The 19,496-nt window shown below is 37.5% G+C and overlaps 1 protein-coding gene across 6 annotated transcripts; it reads right to left on the bottom strand.

Moving 5' to 3' along the window:
- Positions 1-2,578: 2,578 nt before the first annotated feature.
- LOC114314058 (uncharacterized) lies at positions 2,579-10,100 on the bottom strand. Of its 6 annotated transcripts, none has more exons than XM_028260497.2 (5): positions 9,860-10,096; positions 9,505-9,576; positions 6,987-7,234; positions 4,711-4,930; positions 2,579-3,980 (listed from the first exon to the last, which is right to left on the bottom strand). In XM_028260497.2, the coding sequence occupies exons 3-5, from the start codon at positions 7,230-7,232 to the stop codon at positions 2,764-2,766; spliced, it is 1,683 nt and encodes a 560-aa protein (XP_028116298.2). In that variant the 5' UTR covers positions 7,233-7,234; positions 9,505-9,576; positions 9,860-10,096; the 3' UTR covers positions 2,579-2,763. The 6 variants fall into 6 exon arrangements, with proteins under 6 accessions (XP_028116298.2, XP_082726140.1, XP_082726143.1 ...); XM_082870014.1 differs by having other exon boundaries at positions 9,505-9,734; positions 9,860-10,081; XM_082870017.1 differs by having other exon boundaries at positions 6,987-7,248; positions 9,505-9,734; positions 9,860-10,037.
- Between the last annotated feature and the right edge of the window lie 9,396 nt (positions 10,101-19,496).

Here is a 19,496-nt window from a genome sequence, read left to right as displayed (position 1 = left end):
GTGATGATATTTGCCATGAAGGTTGGAGTAAGTCTTAGCTGACGTGCTATGTGGACAAACAATGTACGTTCCATCACCTCAGGAGGCCGAGGTCATAGAACCTTGGGGGCAGTTGTGTGGACATATTTTGTGGATGACAACACGTGGCCAAGGTGACGCCGAAGTGTCAGCCGAGATGTCATGTGTCTTGGTCATGACGCCGGGGTGATCTCGGCTAGGCCGAGGTTATCTATGGAAATATCGAAATTCGAGATGAAGGGATAAGGGATAGGAGTCCTAGAATGGGGGAGGATCTTAGTCTGGATAAAGATAGAGCTCTTAGGGAGTTTATCTCTATCTAGCTGGGAGTCCAAGATAAGCATTGAGTCAAAGTCCATTGAAGCTAGGCTTCTACAGGGATCAGGTTAGTGCTAGTTATAAAAGTAAGGCACCCTCGTAGGTCTAAGGTACGTTTTTGTATTCTGGCTAGTGAATTAAGCATTATTTGCTATCTTTGAGAGATAATTAAGTACTGACTTGATGGTCGAAGGGCTCCTGGGTGGACGAACTACTGCCAGAGTCTTATCTTTCTATGACAGGTTGTTTGAACGTGATCTATTCTGCCAGTGCTCTCCTGCTAAGTTCCTGTTTGGCAGTGTGGTCAGAAATCAGCAAGTTCCTGTTTGGCAGTATGGTCAGAAATCAGCACCCACAAATTATAAGGTTTAGTGTATTTATTCTAAATTTCATGAAATATAATTTAGTATTTTTTTTAAAAACTTAGTTTAGTAAAAAATTTATTGTGTCCAATAAATCTGAAAGTCCTTTTGTCATTTGTGACCTGTAAAAAATTCAAAAATAAATAAACTATTCTAATATAATCGTTTAAGATAATCATTCTGGCCCCAAACCAAAAAAGTTCGAATCTACTGTTGGAAAAATTTTAAAAATAGATTTATGACCCAGGAGGGGAGGAGAGGAGAGGAGCCACATCAACAATATATTTGTTCTTCGTTTTTCAATCGCCAACTTTTTATTTTTTTAGATTGATGCCAACTTCTACTTTGAAGGAGCATGTTTAGCATAATTTTCGTTTTCAGTTTTTTTATTTTTATTTTTGAAAAATAATTTTTTAAAAAAAAGTACATAGAATTTGTTTGACAAAATGTTTTGAAAATCTATTTATGGATTTTTTTTATGCCACCACATTTTTAGGAAACACTCCAAGCAAATTTTTGAATTTGAATTTTCAAAACCAATTCAACACAAAAAATTTAATACTCCTATATATATATATATGATGGGTGTTTTCAAAATTTTCTTTATTTTTGTTTCTGAAACATGGAAAGAACAAAAATATCAAAAAAAAAATTTGACTGGTGTATAAGGCTGCAAATGAACCAAACTGTTCATGAGCATACTCGACTCGGCTCATTAAGGGTTCAGCTCGATTCGGTTTGTTTAGTCAACAAGTCGAGCTCGAATATTAGGCTCGTTTAGTAAACGAGCCGAGTTCAAACTTGTATAAGTTCGACTCGTTTATATTAATTTAAATTATATAATAAATATATTACTAATATATTAAATAATATATAAATAAATATAAATAATAATATAAATATATTATTTATATATTAAATAATATTTTTATTTAAATAATATAAATAATATTAAAAAAAATTATCAAGCCGAGCCGAACTCAAATTTCATTAATATTAACAAGCCAAGCCAAGCCGAGCTCGAACACAGTTTCTTATCGAGCCGAGCTCAAGCTCAGTAAAGCTCGGCTCGACTCAGCTCGGTTCGGTTCGATTCGTTTGCAATCCTACTCTTGTATATGCATTTGCTTATTTGAACATGAAAACTCCACACAAAACCAGCATGGGCTATTTCTATGACAAAGGGTTTAACCTCCAAACCTAGCTGCAAAGAGGAATTCAATTAAAATACACCTCAAAATCAACTATAATGCATCATCTGTGAGAGAGAGAGAGAGTACTACTGGAATATGTCCCAGCAAATCTTCGCCAGAATTACCTTCAGGCAGTGTTTGGTTCTTCTGAGAATTGTGTATTCTAACAGAACGACTATTCCATTCCAGTGATAAAATTCAAGTAGTTCATATGCAAACACCCTTCTCAAAAAGTAATTAAGCCTACTCAAAAACAGAAAAAAAAAAAAAAACAAAACAAAACAAAAAAAAAAAAAAAAAAAGAAGAAGAAGAAAAGAAAAGAAAAGAAAAAGAGAACGAAAAAAAGGAGACAACCCAATACACGAAACTCCTGCTCAAGCAGGATTTGAAGCAAGCAAGATTTATGCAGTCTTATCCCAATTCTGGAAAGAAACTGCTTTCGTGACTTGAACCTATGCCACTGGAGCCGCTAACAACAAGCCCGTACCATTGAGCTAATCATCAAATCTTAAACCCATAACAATGGAATCCAATTCATAAAACACTATGTAATTTTTCACCTTTATTACCCACCTGCTTGCACACAGTTTTGTTTTCTATGGAAAACAAAAGCAAAAGCAACCAATGAATTCACAAATATGAAAAAGGGAATAGCTTATGGAAAACATTCACAGGCTCATCAAATCTCAGATCATAACCCTCTCGGATGCACATTATCGATAAAAAAGCTTTCTCTGTTTCCCATATTTCCAAGAGAAACCAAACTACATTTATGTTATTCAAATTATTTCAAAGCATTCGGAGCAACGAAGGCTACCAAACTAAAGAAAGAAAGAAAAAAAAAAAACCGTTTGGAAATTTCATTTGTGATTCACATTTTAAGCTTACTGAGTTCAGAACTTGCAGCCGAGACGTCTTCTTCTAGTCCAGTACTTTTTACTTCTTGATTGGATGATTGTCCAACCTGGTTAGAACTCGGTGTCTTTCTCACTGGTGGAGCAGAACAGACTGGTATAACCGATCTGATTTGAACTGCTGGGGCAATGAACTGAGAAGGCACTCTTCCAAATTCTATTCCAGTAGAATTTGGAGTAGCTCCGGTTCCAGTTCTCATTTTCGATGGAGCAGGCATCCGATTCCCAAAATTATGGGATCTGGGTCCCACTGAAGAAGCATGGCTCACGGTTCTAATCATCACTGGGGCCGCCGCTGACGGTGGTCCAGAGATTCTGTGATAAATTGCTCTTGGTTGATGTTGGGGTCTAAGATTTGATCGATAAGACTCGAAATTGTGTTGTTGAATTTGATCGCGGAACTGAATGGGCCTAAATCCGGAATTCACATTCAGAGGGACCCGTTCAAATTGTTGGGTGGTGTTTACTTCGGGTTTACCAGAGCTGATTTCGACTTTGGTTTCTGAGCCACCAATATTCTGTTTGTCCTCCCGAACTGGCTCCTGCACTTCAGCATTGCATAAATTCGATGATTCTTCTGTTTTCTCCTCTTTTATCTCTTGAATAGTCACCATTGACCGCTCCCTAATTGGACTAGTGAGCGAGTTGCTTTGCACATAAAACGAAGTCGTCACTCCAGGCGCAACTGGAATACGTTCTTGCTCGCTCAATGATGGGGTCAACGCCGTAACTGCCAGTCCGGGCCCTACAGGAACATGTTCTGGCTCCCTTGCTAAAAAATATAAATCGTGTTCGGGTTGGAAAACCGATTGCATGTGTTGAAGGACCTGAGGACTCGGCGGGGCCGGCATTGACAACAGGCGACTTTGCAGCTGCAACAAATGTGCTTGCTGCGCTTGCTGCGCTTGCCACATTTGATACACGGCCATTTCTGCGGGGAAACTAGAGTAAGCCCAACTTTGATACTGCATAGGATATAAGCTCGGTGGTGTTGGATTTCGATCCCTGTGGGTGGGAATGGATCTATTGGGTTCGTCTTGACAGTCTTTTCGTGCAGAGGAATTTGATTCTGGTGGTCGTAAACTGGCAAGAACACGAGCGATAACGACTTGTTCCTGTTCTTCGCTGCCCTCCATCTCTGATGAAGGAGAGGAAGATGACCTTTGTTGAGCCACTACATGAGCAAAGATAAACAGATTAAAATTCACAGAAGACATTTAGGTAATTTTTTAACTACTAGTAAGTACATAAAAAATCCACAACATATAGTAGCCAAGGAAAAAATCCAAAACATATTTTGGGGGAAAAATTTCAACCCAAAACATTTTTGTGTAGTGGTGTAACTTGTCAAAATGCTTGATAAGATCAAGGCATATGAGTTTGACAAATACGTTAGGTACAAAAATTGCAACACCCTGAGTTTTACCGTTGCATACGTGCTCAAGTTTACTAGTTTGACACTTGTTCCAATATGTTTGGTTGAGTTTTCAAAACTTGATTGTAAATTTTGTTTGAGAAGTTGAAAACTAGTTTGACAAAATTTATCACCAAAAAAGACATTTTGTATTTTCAAATATTTTCAAATAATGAGTGTTTTTAATTTTTCTTTTTTCATTTTCTCACCAAGCTAGCTTTTGAAAAAAAAATTAAAAATTCTAAAAACTCAACTAGACATGAGTGCTAAGTAGATGATACACCACATGGCGTATCCAACATATGGACACGTACACGATACCTATTTTGAAGTGTCCGTGCTTCCTGAGGTAACTAACCAGTAGTGGCAATAAATATCACAGCCCCATGCTAACAAAATTTGAAAAAAAAATAATAATAAAGGAATAAACAAGGAATGAGAAGCATGCATTAACAAAGTGAATAAATTTAAGAAAAATGATGATGCATACACTGTTTCAGGGCACTCCAAGCGACCATGGCTGCATTCTTCTGAGCCTGTTTCTTGGTCTTAGCAGGCTCCCCTGAAAAGCTCATTCCCACAAGCTCAACTGTGCACGAGAAAACAGGTACATGGCCAGGTCCAGATCTAACCGTGGTATAGACTGGGAGGTTTAACCCAGCTCTCTGAGCTGTCTCTTGAAGCAAATTCTTGTAAACTCCAGTTTCATCCTGAACGAGAGAAAAGTTAGAATATATGTGATGAGGACAGAAAAGGCAATGGTTGAGAAAGATTTGAAGACTATCTGGAAATTTAGAATTTTAGGAACTATATCAAATAATTAGGATTTCATTATTGTATTGTTTCCTTTTTAGTAATTTTTTAGTTATGGTTGTCTTGGGTGCCTATAAATAGGGCATTATATGTCAAGTTTTAAATTGAAGTACACTAGGAAGTTTCTTAACTCGCTAGGATGAAAGAAAGACTTAGTTTCAAATATATTAGATGCCATGTTTAGGATTAGTTATTTTGCAATGAAAAGCATGTTCCCTGATTCTAGTTTCTAAAAGTGCTTTCTAAGTTGTATGTTAAAGATAAGTAATGGCTGTTTGAAGTACATTCATTTTAGAGCTATTCTTGAAGTATAAGAGATGCTTGGGGTTTCCTTTCCCAAAAAAAAAATGTCGATATGTTTATGGTATGAAAATTGGGCATTTGGGGATATTTTGGCATATATGGAAATCGGAGTTAAAATAGCATGCTTGGTATATGTAAATGTTGAAAAAGTGTGTGAAATCATGAAATTCCTAGAGTTTTTCTTGAGAGTATCTGAAAAATGTGACTAAAAGAGAGTTAATAAAAATATTGACATGTCATTTTATACACTTCATTGATATTGGGTGAGTCTGTGGAGAGTAATATTTTGGTATGTAGATATTTGCTTACTAATTCTCTTGAAAATCTAAAGGATGGTATGCTAAGTTATGTTGCTAAAATAAATGAGCTAGTTACCTAATTACGCTGGTAGGAGAAGAGGACTTTGAAAGAAATTTGTATTTGGAGCAATTTGAAAAAAGGTTGATATTTTTGGAAAAAATGAAGTGGACATTTTGTAAATAAGAAATTTTACTAAGTTGTGGGACTTTGATTTTATGTTTGATATTTTCTTGAATTTAAAAATTTATAGTTGGAAGCCTCGTATTGATTTGAGTTGGTATTACTTATTTGGGCTTGAGAGTTACAATTTGTGGGCCGGTTTGGTCATTTGTGCTAGTTGTGTGACCAAAAGCACATGAATAACGAGTTTGTTCAAACTCGTCGGTGTAAATCCAAAAACCTGCATGGGTTGGTACCCACAGTCCTTTCAGTTAGTAACCCCTAAATTTGGATTGATTAAGTACTCTTGTGAGTCGTCAAGTATTGGTGCACGACTTGATGTTTTGAGACTTGGCAAAGTCGGATTTGTACCCTTGCCATTGGGAATTGAGTATCCTTGAATTTCCATCATTTAGTTTGATTATTTTGTCTAATTGGTAAGTCTTAGGAACGCTATAGATTTTGGACTATTTAGACTTATGAAAGCTTGAGTGAGTTAAAGTTTCCAAGAAAATAAAAACGGATAAATTCACTTTATAAGATTAAAGAAATAAATTTAAAATGGTTAAATGGCGCATTGCATCATGAAGCATGTTCACTTGTATATTTAGGTTGCTAGTTGTTATATATGGAGCTGTCGTGCTCACCCCCTACTTTTCAAGTCTGAACTCAAGGACTAGAAGCACTTGGGCCGGTTTAACCCCCTACATTTTGGACACAATCATTGCTTGGTCAACAAGTTGACTCTTCACTAATAAATTGGGTATTGCATTATTTAATTACTGTCACTTAATTAAACTCCGTGTTGGTTTTACCGTCACCAACACCATATCAGCACAATGCCTTCCTTTAATTAACCTAATAAATAACATTATGTAATTAAACCAAAGAAGCCCAAAATGAATCAAAAGCCCACAAATCAGGTTAAAGAAGATGACTGTTAATTATACTGCTGTATTTAATTCAGCTAGAACCTGATAATTATTTCAAACATTAGAGTTACGTTGGTCAATATGTCAAATGTTGAGTCTTCATTTCCATAACTTTTGCATCAACAAAGGGTATTTTCCATAAATTGATGCTAAAAGACAATGAAACATTCTAGTTTATGATCAAAACGACCTACCAAACTATGTAGTGAAGTACAGAAGGCAATAAAACAAACGGAAACAAACTCAGTTAAACACTCACCAATACTCTTGCAGCCAAGGCTTTAGAGGGGCCTCTGTTTGCAAGTGTGGTCAGAGCTACCTCTGCTGCAGCATGTTCCGCTTGCCTCAAGGTAGAACAGAACGTGGGGCTTTCAAATGTCTCTCCATTAAAGTTGACAGTGGCTTTAAATCGGGGGGCATGATCTGGACCTTCTCGGATACATGAATAAGATGGCAGGTTGAAGCAGCTTCTCTGAGCCAATTCTTGTAATTGGTTTTTATACATGCCTATATATGATATGCTACCATAAATTAATCAAGTCAACTTTCTCGTACTTCAAGAGAGAAATAGAACAATAAAGATGAAGCTCCTTTATTATGTTAAAACACAATTATGCACCTGACTACAAAATTTGAGCACATTTCTCTGCCAACTTAATGACAGCATTAATATAAGCAACAAAATATCATGTTTAAAATCCTTCCAGGAAGTTTACCCAAGAAAGATGATGAAAAAAAGATCAAACTTATTTTACTAATAGAAAGCAAAAACTACATTTTAGATTATAATTTGTTTGAGTGAATAAATTTTGAGCAGATATACAATCAGTCACAATGAGAAAAGCACAAAAACATTCTTCACTTGAAGTTTGAAAAAAAGCAAGTCAAACACACCAGTTATTCATGTTTTCGCATAAAAAAGCCAAATCCCAAATGAGCCCTAAATTTCTAGTGTTTGTTTAGGATAATTCAAAAACTGTTCCAGTGAAGTTCAAACTTGTTTTGGGTGGCTAGCATACTGTTAAACCAGCCCATAGTTGGTATCAACTTTAAGCAAAGGCTATGGTTGCGTTTGGTAGAGTTTTCTAAATATAATTTAAGAATAGCGTTGTATTTTGAGTTTGTGAGTTTTGAAATTATGATTTGAGTGTGGAAAATTTGTTTGGTGAATGAGTTTTGAATTGAGTGGGAAATTTTTGATGTGACATATGATATTTGATACAAAAACTTATAACTTATAACTAAACACATAACTCAAAATTCTATTAAAGCTCATAAAAAATTTTAAAAAATTCCGAAAATATTTTTTATTGAATATATAAAAATTAACATGTGTCAATTGCCAAAAAAAATAAATAAATTGCACTGTTCCAGTCAACCGGTGGGACGACCGGTTAGCCCAAATTTTCCCGCTTTCGACCGTGTTTTCAAAAGTGAGTGTGGAATTAATTTTTGAAAATCTTCAACAAACACCATGTTCAAATCAAACTTTGGAACTAACATTCCAGAGCTCCACCAAACAGAGCCTATATCTTCCATCCAAATTTGATCTGAAAGGCATAATGTGCTAACCAAACACTTGAGTCACATCCAATCTTAGCTGATATGTTCCAAGATCATTTAAGAAACTAGTATATGCATGTAGGATACAAGGAGAGCCCACCGACAACTGCCACCACTATATTATCATACTTCAAAATATCTTAAATTAGTTCACACATAAACATAGTACAAAGATAAAATCTGTCCAAGTTCATGGAAACAGCAGGAATTTTCCCTTTTGTTAGTCCACTAGTTTTGTAAATAATTTCAATGTCCCTCCATTTGGCTGCTGAGTAAATCTAGGAAGATAAGATAAAAATATTTTTTAAAGCTTGTTCAGTCCGTTTCAAAAAATTAGAAACCTTAGTCAAGTAAGCCAAATTTTAGCTTACATCCATCCTAAAATTTCCTTTCTTTTCAGTTTTCACACATTTTCTTGGAGTCAATAAATTATTTATCAATAAAGAAATAAACTTGAAATCAGCCCGAAAACAAAACTTCAAAAAGAAAATCAAACTACAAAATATCGGATCCTTCAATGCCTCATTTTTCATACCTAATGCTTCTGTACACTCTTATGCGCAAAAACATAATATATAGAATAACATCTTTGCAAGTTCATGGGAAACAATGGAAATTTCCCAATTGATTTTTATAAAGGTTGTGTTTGGATCATGGATTTTGGTAGGGATTTGGAAAGGGATTAGGGAAATGTGAATGAAATATAAGCTAAACTTTTTTTCCCTTTCCCTTTCCCTTTCCCTTTCCAAATCCATAATCCAAACACAGCCAAAGGATTTCAATGTCCATCGACTTGGCTGCAGAGAAAATAGAAAAGAGAAAAGATAAAAATAACTTTTAAAACTTGTTCAGCTTATTGTTTTCATAAAATTAGAATACCAAATTCAAATAAAATATATTAGCTTCTCTCTTTCCCAATTTACTTTTTCCCAAATTTAACACATTTTCTCATGATCAAAAAATCAATCAACCCTAAGAAAACAACTTGAAATCACATTCCAAAACAAATATGTAATCAAAAAATTTAAACTACACTATTGGATGCTCTCAATAGCTCATCTCTCAAATTTAAAGCCTCATTATCTCAATTCCTCAAAAAATTCAATAACAAAGCAATGACTCTCTTCCTCCATGAAAACCCAAAACTGAACTGCAACTACTTTCAACCCTAGCTTTCCAGTGATTTCAGGATTATAATAAACTAAAAGACTAACCTCAACCGAACAAAATGATTGTGTTAACCTTATTACGCACTGCAGTGCACAGTCTCCTGCTTTCTCAGGCCCCTAACAGTGAAAATTCCAAGACATGCATTTTTCTCAGCAACCAAACAAGAGATAATATTTAAATCAAAAACCCACGAGGACTATCCAAAACCCACATCGATCAGATCGACCAATGACCAAATTCACAATCCAATAAGCCAAAAATATGTTGACAAACCCTAGAAAAACAAAGCAAAAAAGGTACAGCTCACTAAAACGCATATAAACTTGAGTGAAACGACAACATATCTTGATTTCCTCTACTGGGTATGAAACAAATGACAAACTGATAATAAATAGTAACCTTTTTTATTTTCTGTTCTGGTTTTCCGACCGTTGCGCCGCCGTGAGTGGTGGCCGGAAAAGGGCAAAGCCGTGACGAAGTGAATTGAGGTTTCACGCCATACTATGACTCTTTTCTCTCAACTTTCTCTCTCTCACTTTCTCTCTCTCTCTATATATATAGAGAAATAGATATAGATACAAATTACCTTTGTCTCTCTCCTTTCTCTCTCTTCTTGAGTACACTGTGGGGGATGCTGATGGGCATTGAGCACTGTTGTTAACGATAGAGAAAGCCCTACCATACGGGTTTGTGCCTGTTGACCCGACCCGTGTGGGTTAGGTTCGACCTGTTTTATAACGGGTTTGGATTTATATGCGGTTCAAATTTTCTACTACCCATTTTTTAACGGAACGACCCGTCATTTTTCATAGGTGCCTAATTGCTTCTCAATCATTTTAACATCTCCACCGTTTACTTTTTTTTTTTCTATTTTTTTTATTTATAAATTTGAGTAAAAAATTTATCTCATATCGCATATTCTAACAAAAAATTTAAAATTTTTAATCAAAGTATCGGTTGACTGGTTAGTGTAAATTGACCACAACTTGCACGATAATTTTGCAAGGAAGAAATTGTTCGAGAGGACGTCCTGCCCAACGAGTCACTTACAAATTTGATAAAATACTCCAGACATGTTCAATTTGATAAAAAATTTAAAACATCATATGCTGGTTTGATATTAATGTTAGAGCACCAAAATTATATTTTTTTTTATTAAATTTAAATTTAATAAAGTAAAAGATAAAGTATTGAAGATACTCTAATAATGACTATTTTCTTAGTGACATTTTAACTATAAAAATTGAAATGCAATAATATTTCACCCCAACTTATAAAATTAAACTGACAAATGACACGTATTTAGCCTTGTCAAATTTGATCATTATTATGAACACTAAAATACCAATAACAAACCTAGCCATTTCATGGCATGGTATTTTTTCTTTTTACTATGTGTCTAGTTAATATGTTTATTATTATTTATTTATTTATAAAATATTATTTATTTTACAATAGTTATTTTTGATGTTTGTTATTCATATAATATTTATGCACAGATCTAAAATGTTTTGTTAATTTCAATGAAAAAACGTGATTAAATTAGAGAACTTTGTTAAAGTGGTGATTTTGTTACACAAGTTTAAGCTAAAATTATTCATATGAAGTCATGGGTTATATACATGAAGTCATGGATTATATATTGACTTGATCATCAGAGTGCCCCGCGTGGACGAATTACTGCTGGAGTCTTTTTCTTTCTATGACAGGTTGTTTGGGCGCAATCTATTATGCTAGTGTTCTCCAGCTGAGTACTTATTTAGCAGTGTGGTCAGAAAACAACACACAAAATTTGGCGCCGTCTGTGGGAAAGAAATGAGAATAAATGGCCAACGATGAACATAAAGAAAAGGTTGGAGACGACATCCCTACTGGGAGTGGTAAGCACGTTGGCCCCAACGTGGAGGAGGATAACTGCAACGAAGAAACTCGGGATCAGAATCCCGGAGAGAGAGACGTCGGCAAGGAGGGCGACATGCCAAAAAAGTCAGAGCGAGGTGGGTACTATAACGAGGACGATCTCGAGGTATGGAAAGATAGATACCTGCGGAGGGACGATGAGATAAAGGGAATGACGAACAAATTGGCGGACCTACAATCGGTCGTCAATTTCATGATGCAGAATAACGTCATGCAGCTACCGTTTCCGTTACAAGACACGCCGATTCCAACGGCCAAAAATAATGCCCAAAAAGGGGGGCAGAAAACAGTCCCTATAGTCCTCCAGCACACCGGGACCAAGGAACACTCTCACCGGCCTTCAAGGAAGGTTGGGCGAGGAGAGTCAAGAAGGGGAGATTCTCAGAGGATGCATTGTACCAAGGAAGCTGACCCCAAAGAACATCGGCATGTTCAAGGGAAGGAATTGTGTTTCGACGCAACTAATAAGGAAAGGTCCAAGAGGACTCATAATGATACTGTGAGTAACGCACCGAAAAGGCTGAAATCCGTTGATAGCCGAGTTCCTGGATGAACCAAAGAGGATTGAGGGATTACCTCTAGAAGAAACGACAAGATGCCAAGGTAACCTCTCCGGTCAAGCCGAGAACGCCGTTCTCGGTGGAGTTGGACAAATTTGAGGCTCTGAAGAGGTTCCATATGCCGAGCTTCCAGATATACGACGGTAAGTTGGACCTTAACGTTCACATCGGCTTGTATCTGAACTCAATGGCACTGTACACCGGGAACGAGTCGTTACTCTGTAAAGTGTTCCCCTCATCCTTTAGGGAAATTGCATCAGACTAGATTCACAAGTTGCAGAAAAAGGAACTGTGAAAAGTTGGGAAGGCCTGGCCGAGATGTTTGTGGCCAGGTTTGTGACAAACAAACTACAGCCATTAAGGGTGGACGCCCTGATGGCTCTGAGAATTGGCGAGGATGAAAGCCTTAGGGCCTATACCAAAAGGTATTATGAGGTGTTCAACCGAATACCAGGATGCAACCAAGAGGTGCAGTCGTGTCATTTAAGAACGGCCTAAAAGATGATTGCATGCTTCGAAAATCACTGGCAAAGACATTGTTAAAAAGTATGGAGGAACTTATGGCCAAGATAGAAAAGTATGCCAGGGCCAAGGAGGACACGTCGAGGACAAAGGCGTCGAAACAAGAGAAGAAAAACGGCTCGCCGAAGCGAGGCTGAAGTAATGGTGGATACAACAAGCAAGAGACAGGACTAAAGGCTGCATAGGCAACCACAACCGTATTCCGAATTCCGGTCTACAAAGTCTTGGAAAGAATTCTAAATTAGCCCTATTACAGAGCATCAGAAAAGTTTCGTGGCGAATTTATGGGAAGAAGTCTGGGGAAACATTATGCCTATCACAATGAGGATGGGCATCTAACTCAAGGGTGCAGAGCCTTAAAGGCACATCTGGAAGACCTGGTAAGACAGGGTCATTTAAGAGACCTGATAGACGAGACCAGGATAAGGGAAAAACAAGTGAGACTGCCACAGGCACCAGCAGCACCACCCTTGTCAACACCACAACCACAAGCAGGCGGACCTCGAGTGATCACTGTGATTCACTCGAAGGTGAATGAGAACGAGATACGAGGGGAAACTTAAAAGGTAAAACACCTCCAACATGTGTATCAAGTCCGACAAAAGAGACCTAGGGCAGACGAGTGTCAGGGACCGGTGGTGTCATTTACTGAAGATAACCTAGAGATGGTATAGTATTCACACAACGATGCCTTGGTGATATCCCTTCGTATCGGAGAATGCCAAGTAAAGTGAATTCTAATCGACCAAGGTAGCTCTTGTGACATCATGTATGTCAGATGTTACAAGGAGCTTGGCTTGCACCAAGATGATCTAGAACAATCCAATGGTCCAATGGTCCAATGGTCAGGTTCAATAGAACGCTGACGTGGCCCCTGGGAGCAGTAAGTTTGGAGGTGCAGGTTGGCACCAAGAAAGTAAAAGCTGAGTTCACAATAATTGACACTCCCTCCTCTTATAATGCCATCCTGGGAAGGCCATGACTGCATGCAATGGGGGTTGTTCCCTCAACATTGTACCAACTGTTGCGATTTCCAACAGAGCATGGAATTGAGGATGTCAGAGAGGATCAAGCACAGGCAAAGAATTGCTCCATGGCAGTAATGAAGTCCACCTGAAACATACGAGAAACAGAAGCAGCAAAGATTGAAGACGAGGACATGGAGGTCTTTGAGGATGTCGGCAAGGAACCAATTGAGAAAAGTGAGAAAGCCCTGAAGAAGTCTTGGTCCAGTAAGGGGATAAAGAGCGCTTCTTCCTTCTTGGCTCAGGCTTATCCGAGGTGGAAGAAAAGGAACTAGAGGCATTCTTGAGAGCAAACCTTGAGGTGTTTGCTTGGACACCGTATGAGATGCCTAGCATTGACCCCGAGGTCATTTGTCATAAACTGAATGTGGACAGGTCGGCTAAACCCATTATCCAGCGAGTAAGGAGGCCGACATTGATGCATGTTGAGGCAGTAGAAGAAGAAATGGATAAACTTCTGGAGGCCATATCCATTCGAGAGGTAAGCTACCCGACATGGCTATCAAACACGATTGTTGTAAAGAAAAAGAATAAGAAGTGGAGGGTCTACGTGGACTTCACCAGCCTAAAACAAGGCTTGTCCGAAAGACAGTTTCCCATTACCCAAGATTGACCAATTGGTGGATGCCACTTCAAGGCATGGAAGGATGAGCTTCCTGGACGCTTACAAGGGGTACCACTAGATAGCCATGTATCCTCCAGATGAGGAGAAGACTGCATTTATCACTCCAAAAGGGCTATATTGCTATAGAGTGATGCCTTTTGGGTTAAAAAATACAGGAGCAACTTACTAGAGATTGATGACCAAGATGTTCAGACATCTAATTGGCAAAACTGTGGAGGTATACATTGATGACATGGTCGTGAAGTCCAATAAACCTGAAGATCATCTGGCCGACCTGAAGATAGTCTTTGACATCCTAAGGACATTTTGGCTTCAACTCAATGCATCGAAGTGTGCATTTGGAGTTGGGTCAGGAAAGTTCCTAGGACACTTGGTCGCCAAAAAGGGCATTAAAGCAAGCCCGAATCAAATCAAAGCCATATTGGAGTTAAAGAGCCCGACGTCGGCAAAACAAATGCAGATGTTGACTGGAAAGGCTGCAGCCCTAAACAGTTTCATAAGCAGAAGTTCTAATAAATGCAAACCTTTCTTCTGTTTAGTAAAGAAAGCCATAGACTTCTTATGGACAGAGGAATGCAAAGTCACCTTGGCCGACTTAAAGAATTACTTGACCACAGCTCCAGTTCTCTCAAATCCAGTAGCTGGAGATGAGCTGTTCTTATACTTGGTGATTTTAGAGCATGCAGTAAGTGCAGTAATAATCGGGGAAGATAAAGGAGAATAGAGGGCAGTCTACTACATGAGTAAAACCTTGGCAGATGTAGAGACCAGATACTTGCCCTTGGAAAAGTTGACACTGGCTTTAGTAATGCCCTTCAAGAAGCTGAATCACTACTTTCAAGCCCACAAGATTGTGGTGTTAACTGAGTATCCTTTGAAGTCCCTATTGCAGCAAGGAGATCTGACAGGTAGGATAGCCAGATGGGCAGTGGTGTTGGGCCAATATGACCTAAAATTCAGACCTAGAACAGCAATCAAAGGCCAAGTCTTAGCCGACTTCGAGGCCGAGTTCACACCAGGCGCCATCATACATCGGGCTCCATTGAGCCGAGGTACGCGATGTCCAAATGAACAAGAAGAAACCCAGTTGGGGATAGCTAAGCAGAGAAAATAAGAGAAACTCAAGCCCTATAGTATTTACGTCGGCGACTCCTTCCGCCTCTTTGTTGAAGGAAGTTCAAACCGACAAGGAGAGGAGGCAGGAGTAATGTTGGTGTCGCCGGATGGACAAATGCTGGAACAGTCCATTCATTTGGGGTTTAAGGCCTCAAACAACAAAGTAGAGTATGAAACATTGATAGCATGATTAAAGTTAACAGCAGCAATGGAAGCCGACGAGGTAATGGTCTTCTATGACTCCTAGCTTATCGGCAACCAGGCAACAGGCGAATACGCTGCCCGAGATGAAAGGATGGTGGCCTATGTACAGGAGGTGGGCAGACTAATAACATTGTTCCAAAATTGCCAACTACAACAAGTTAGCCAAGATGACAACAGTCATACTGATGTTTTGGCCAACTTGGCTAGTGCAATAAAACTAGGAGAGGCAAGGACAATAATGGTTGACTACTTATCAAGTCCAAGTGTAGAACTACTGAACACAGAGCATGAAGCAATGTGTGCGGAGATGGGACCAAGCTAGATGGACGTAATAGTAGTATTCCTTAAAGAGGAAAAACTGCCAGATGGTCATAAAAAAACACACAAGATCAGACTGAAGTCGGCAAGATTCAGTCTGACAACAGAGAGACATATTTACAGAACATCTTTTACTAGTCCCCTTTTGAGGTGTGTGCATCCTTCACAAGTTGAAGACTTCTTGTGTGATATACATGAAGGAGTATGTGGAAGCCACACTGGGGGCAGTTCACTTGTTCATAGGGCCATTACTTAGGGGTACTGGTGGCCCTACATGCAGAAAGATACTGAAGCTTATGTCAGAAAGTGTGAGAAGTATTAAAGGTTTACACCTTTGATACACCAACCAGCAGTAGACTTGAACCCAGTGTCCAGCCCTTGGCTATTTGCCCAATGGGGCATGGATCTTATTGGCCAACTATCTCAACCAACTGGACAAAGGAAGTTCCTGCTAGTGGCAACAGATTACTTCACCAAGTGGGTTGAAGCTGAACCCCTTGCAAAGATTCGGGACATTGATGTAAAGAACTTTATATGGAAGAACATTATCACCAAGTTTGGGATCCCAAGAGCAATAATAGCAGACAATGAAATGCATTTTGACAGTAAGCTAATCAAAAGCTTCTGTGCAAAGTACAAGATCAAGAATTACTATTACACCCTAAGTTTTCCTTAAAGCAATGGACAAGTAGAAGCATCCAACAAAGTTATCTTGGATGGGATCAAGAAGAGGCTGGAAGCAGCAAAGGAAAAGTGGGTGGATGAGTTACCCAGTGTACTCTGGATATATCGGACTACGCCGAGAAGATCAACTAGAGAATCCCCATTTGTCATGGCTTATGGCACAGAGACAGTAATTCCACTGGAGGTTGACATCCCAGGGATCAAAATCCAGGGAGTAAAGAATGAGACTAATGATGTATTTTTAGCCTGAGATCTGGACTTATTAGAAGAAAGAAGGAAGAAAGCAACAATTCAACTAAGGGCATACCAGCAGCAGCTTGTCAAGGCTTACAACAAAAAGGTCAACCCACGAGAGTTTCAAGTTGGGGACCTCGTCCTGAAAAAAGTCGTCGGCAACAAGAAAGATCTTAGAGAGGGCAAGCTTGGCCTAAATTGGGAAGGACCTTATAGAATCATTTCGGTCCTGGGTAATGGGACATATCGGCTTGAAGACAGTGAAGGCAAAGAGTTGCCAAGACCTTGGAATACATGCAACCTGAAGTTTTTCTATCATTAAGATTTTATTTTGTTCTTAAGTTTTTCTGATTTTAATCGAAGTAATTAATAAAATTTTAGCTCGATTTTTGATTTCAAACTTGTGTAAAAGGATTGACCAGTCACTTAGCGATGTTTCTGAATGAAACATGATGAATGACTTAGACTTATTATATGGTAGAGTTGAATTATACTTGCATATAATAGAGTTGAACTAAGTTGACAATGTTTCTGATTGAAACATAACGAATAACTTAGACTTATTATATGACAGAGTTACATTATACTTGCATATAATAGAGTTGAACTAAGTTGGCGATGTTTCTGATTAAAACGTGACGAATAACTTAGACTTATTATATGGCAGAGTTGAATTATACTTGCATATAATAGAGTTGAACTAAGTTGGCGACGTTTCTAATTGAAACATAACGAATAACTTAGACTTATTATATGGCAGAGTTGAATTATACTTACATATAATAGAGTTAAACTAAGTTGGTGATGTTTCTAATTGAAATATGAGGAATAACTTAGACTTATTATATAACAGAATTGAAATATACTTGTATATAATAAGTTAAACTAAGTCAGATTCACCTAGATTTGCTATATCGGCAGAATTAAAACTTTGAATGGCACTAAACACATATCAGTTAGATAAACAAAGACCGAGGTTGATAACCTCGACCAGTCTCTGTTTGAATCTGATCTCGGCGACAAGATAATATGTACATACTTAATGTGAACGTAAGTGAAACTTAAGTTCACATCAGGGGGCAAAGAGTTGAAGAATAATGCTTGGAAGTTGGAATTTACATGCTAAAGTTGGTTTAACACTTGTTGAAAAATTTACAAGTTGAAGTTAAACTAAGGTCGTGTTAAAAGAAAATTGGTTTAACACTTGTTGAAATTTTAAAGAAAATTTACAAATTGAAGTTAAGCTGAGGTTATGTTAAAAGAAGTATCTACGTACTTGCCGAGATTACCATGGAAGACAGAAGTCTTGTTAACTAAAAGTGAAGTACCAAGACAAACAACTCAATGGGTATATCCGAGGTATTTTACCCCGAGGGGATTGCACAGTTAAGGTGTACTCTGAAGACATGCAAAATATTCTAAGTATTGAGGCACACAAGATAGTAAAAGAAAGACAAGCATTCAAATTACATTAAAAGAATAAATTAGAGAATGCATTCAGATAAGGAAATAAGGCACTTCGGCCTGACATTAAAGAAAAATTGTTCAGATTACAAAAAAGCACATTGGCCAAATAAGAACTAAACATTGTTCAAAAAGAAAAAAACTCCAGCGGTGGTTCGTCCACCCGGTGGCACTCCGATGATCAAGTCAGTTATCTATCAAAGATAGCAAAAGTGCTTAACTCACTATTCAGAATACAAAAAGCGTACCTTAGACCCACGATGGTGCCTTATTTTTATAACCAAAACTGACCTGATCCCTGTAGAAGCCTAGCTTCACTGGACTCTGGCTCAATGCCTATCCAGGACTCTCAAATAGATAAAGATAAACTCTCTAAGAGTTTTATCCTTACCCAGGCTAAAGTCCTCCCTTATTTTAGGACTCTTGTAACTTATCCGCTCATCTTGAATTCCGGTATCTTCGCAGATAACCTCGGCCTAGCCGAGATTACCTCGGCGTCAAGTCAATGACACATGGCACCTCGGTTGGCACTTCAGTGCCACCCTGGCCACGTGTTGTTATCCAAAAAATATGTCCCTACAGTACGCTACTTAAGCTGAAAATGACATGGATTTGGAAAATTTAATAAAAATATACATAAATTTGATAAAACTTATAATATAAAGAGTAAGGGGAGTGGATAAGTAGTGACCGAGAAATGATGAAAGAGGAATGAGGATGATAAAAGGAAGGTGAGGGAATGGTTAGGGAGGGTGGTGGATAGGGCAAGTAGTCACGAGGTTGGGTGTGAAAGGATTAGCTAATAGAGAGGAGCTACGAGAGAATAGAGGAGAGAAATATAGTCAAAATGGTAAAATAATAATATTTAAGAAATGTTAAAAAGATTATTATTAGTGTTAAAAAATATATACAAATATATTGAAAGGTATAAAAGATTTATAAATATATTAAAACGTTTTAAAAATAGATAAAAAGTGTATTAAAATTATAATATTTTTAAAATTTTATATTTTTTATTGACAACATGACACAATATCCTTTTATTAAAATTTGATTCCTCATAGTCTTGTATTTTCTCCCCTAAATATCATTTTTCTGCAATTTTTTTGGTTAGAATTACATTAAATTTATGCAAAGTATTTCAGTGATTAATTGATGTAATTGGACAAACATATAGTATTCTTATTGAAAAATAATATATAAATCTATTGTTTAGACTCATTTTTTCAACGAGTGATTTGTCAATAAGATGATTATTTTAATATTAAAAAATATTTAATTATCAAATAATCGTTTTTTTTAACATACAGTGAATTTAGAAAATAGTCTAATTTTTGGATTTGAATAGTCATGCTCATCCCATT

Source organism: Camellia sinensis, chromosome 5 (genome assembly GCF_055761805.1).
Source record: "Camellia sinensis isolate YWXY chromosome 5, ASM5576180v1, whole genome shotgun sequence".
In the NCBI taxonomy this organism is placed as follows: domain Eukaryota; kingdom Viridiplantae; phylum Streptophyta; class Magnoliopsida; order Ericales; family Theaceae; genus Camellia; species Camellia sinensis.
The sequence above is the reverse complement of the archived record's forward strand: the minus strand, read 5'-3'. Positions and strand labels throughout refer to the sequence as shown.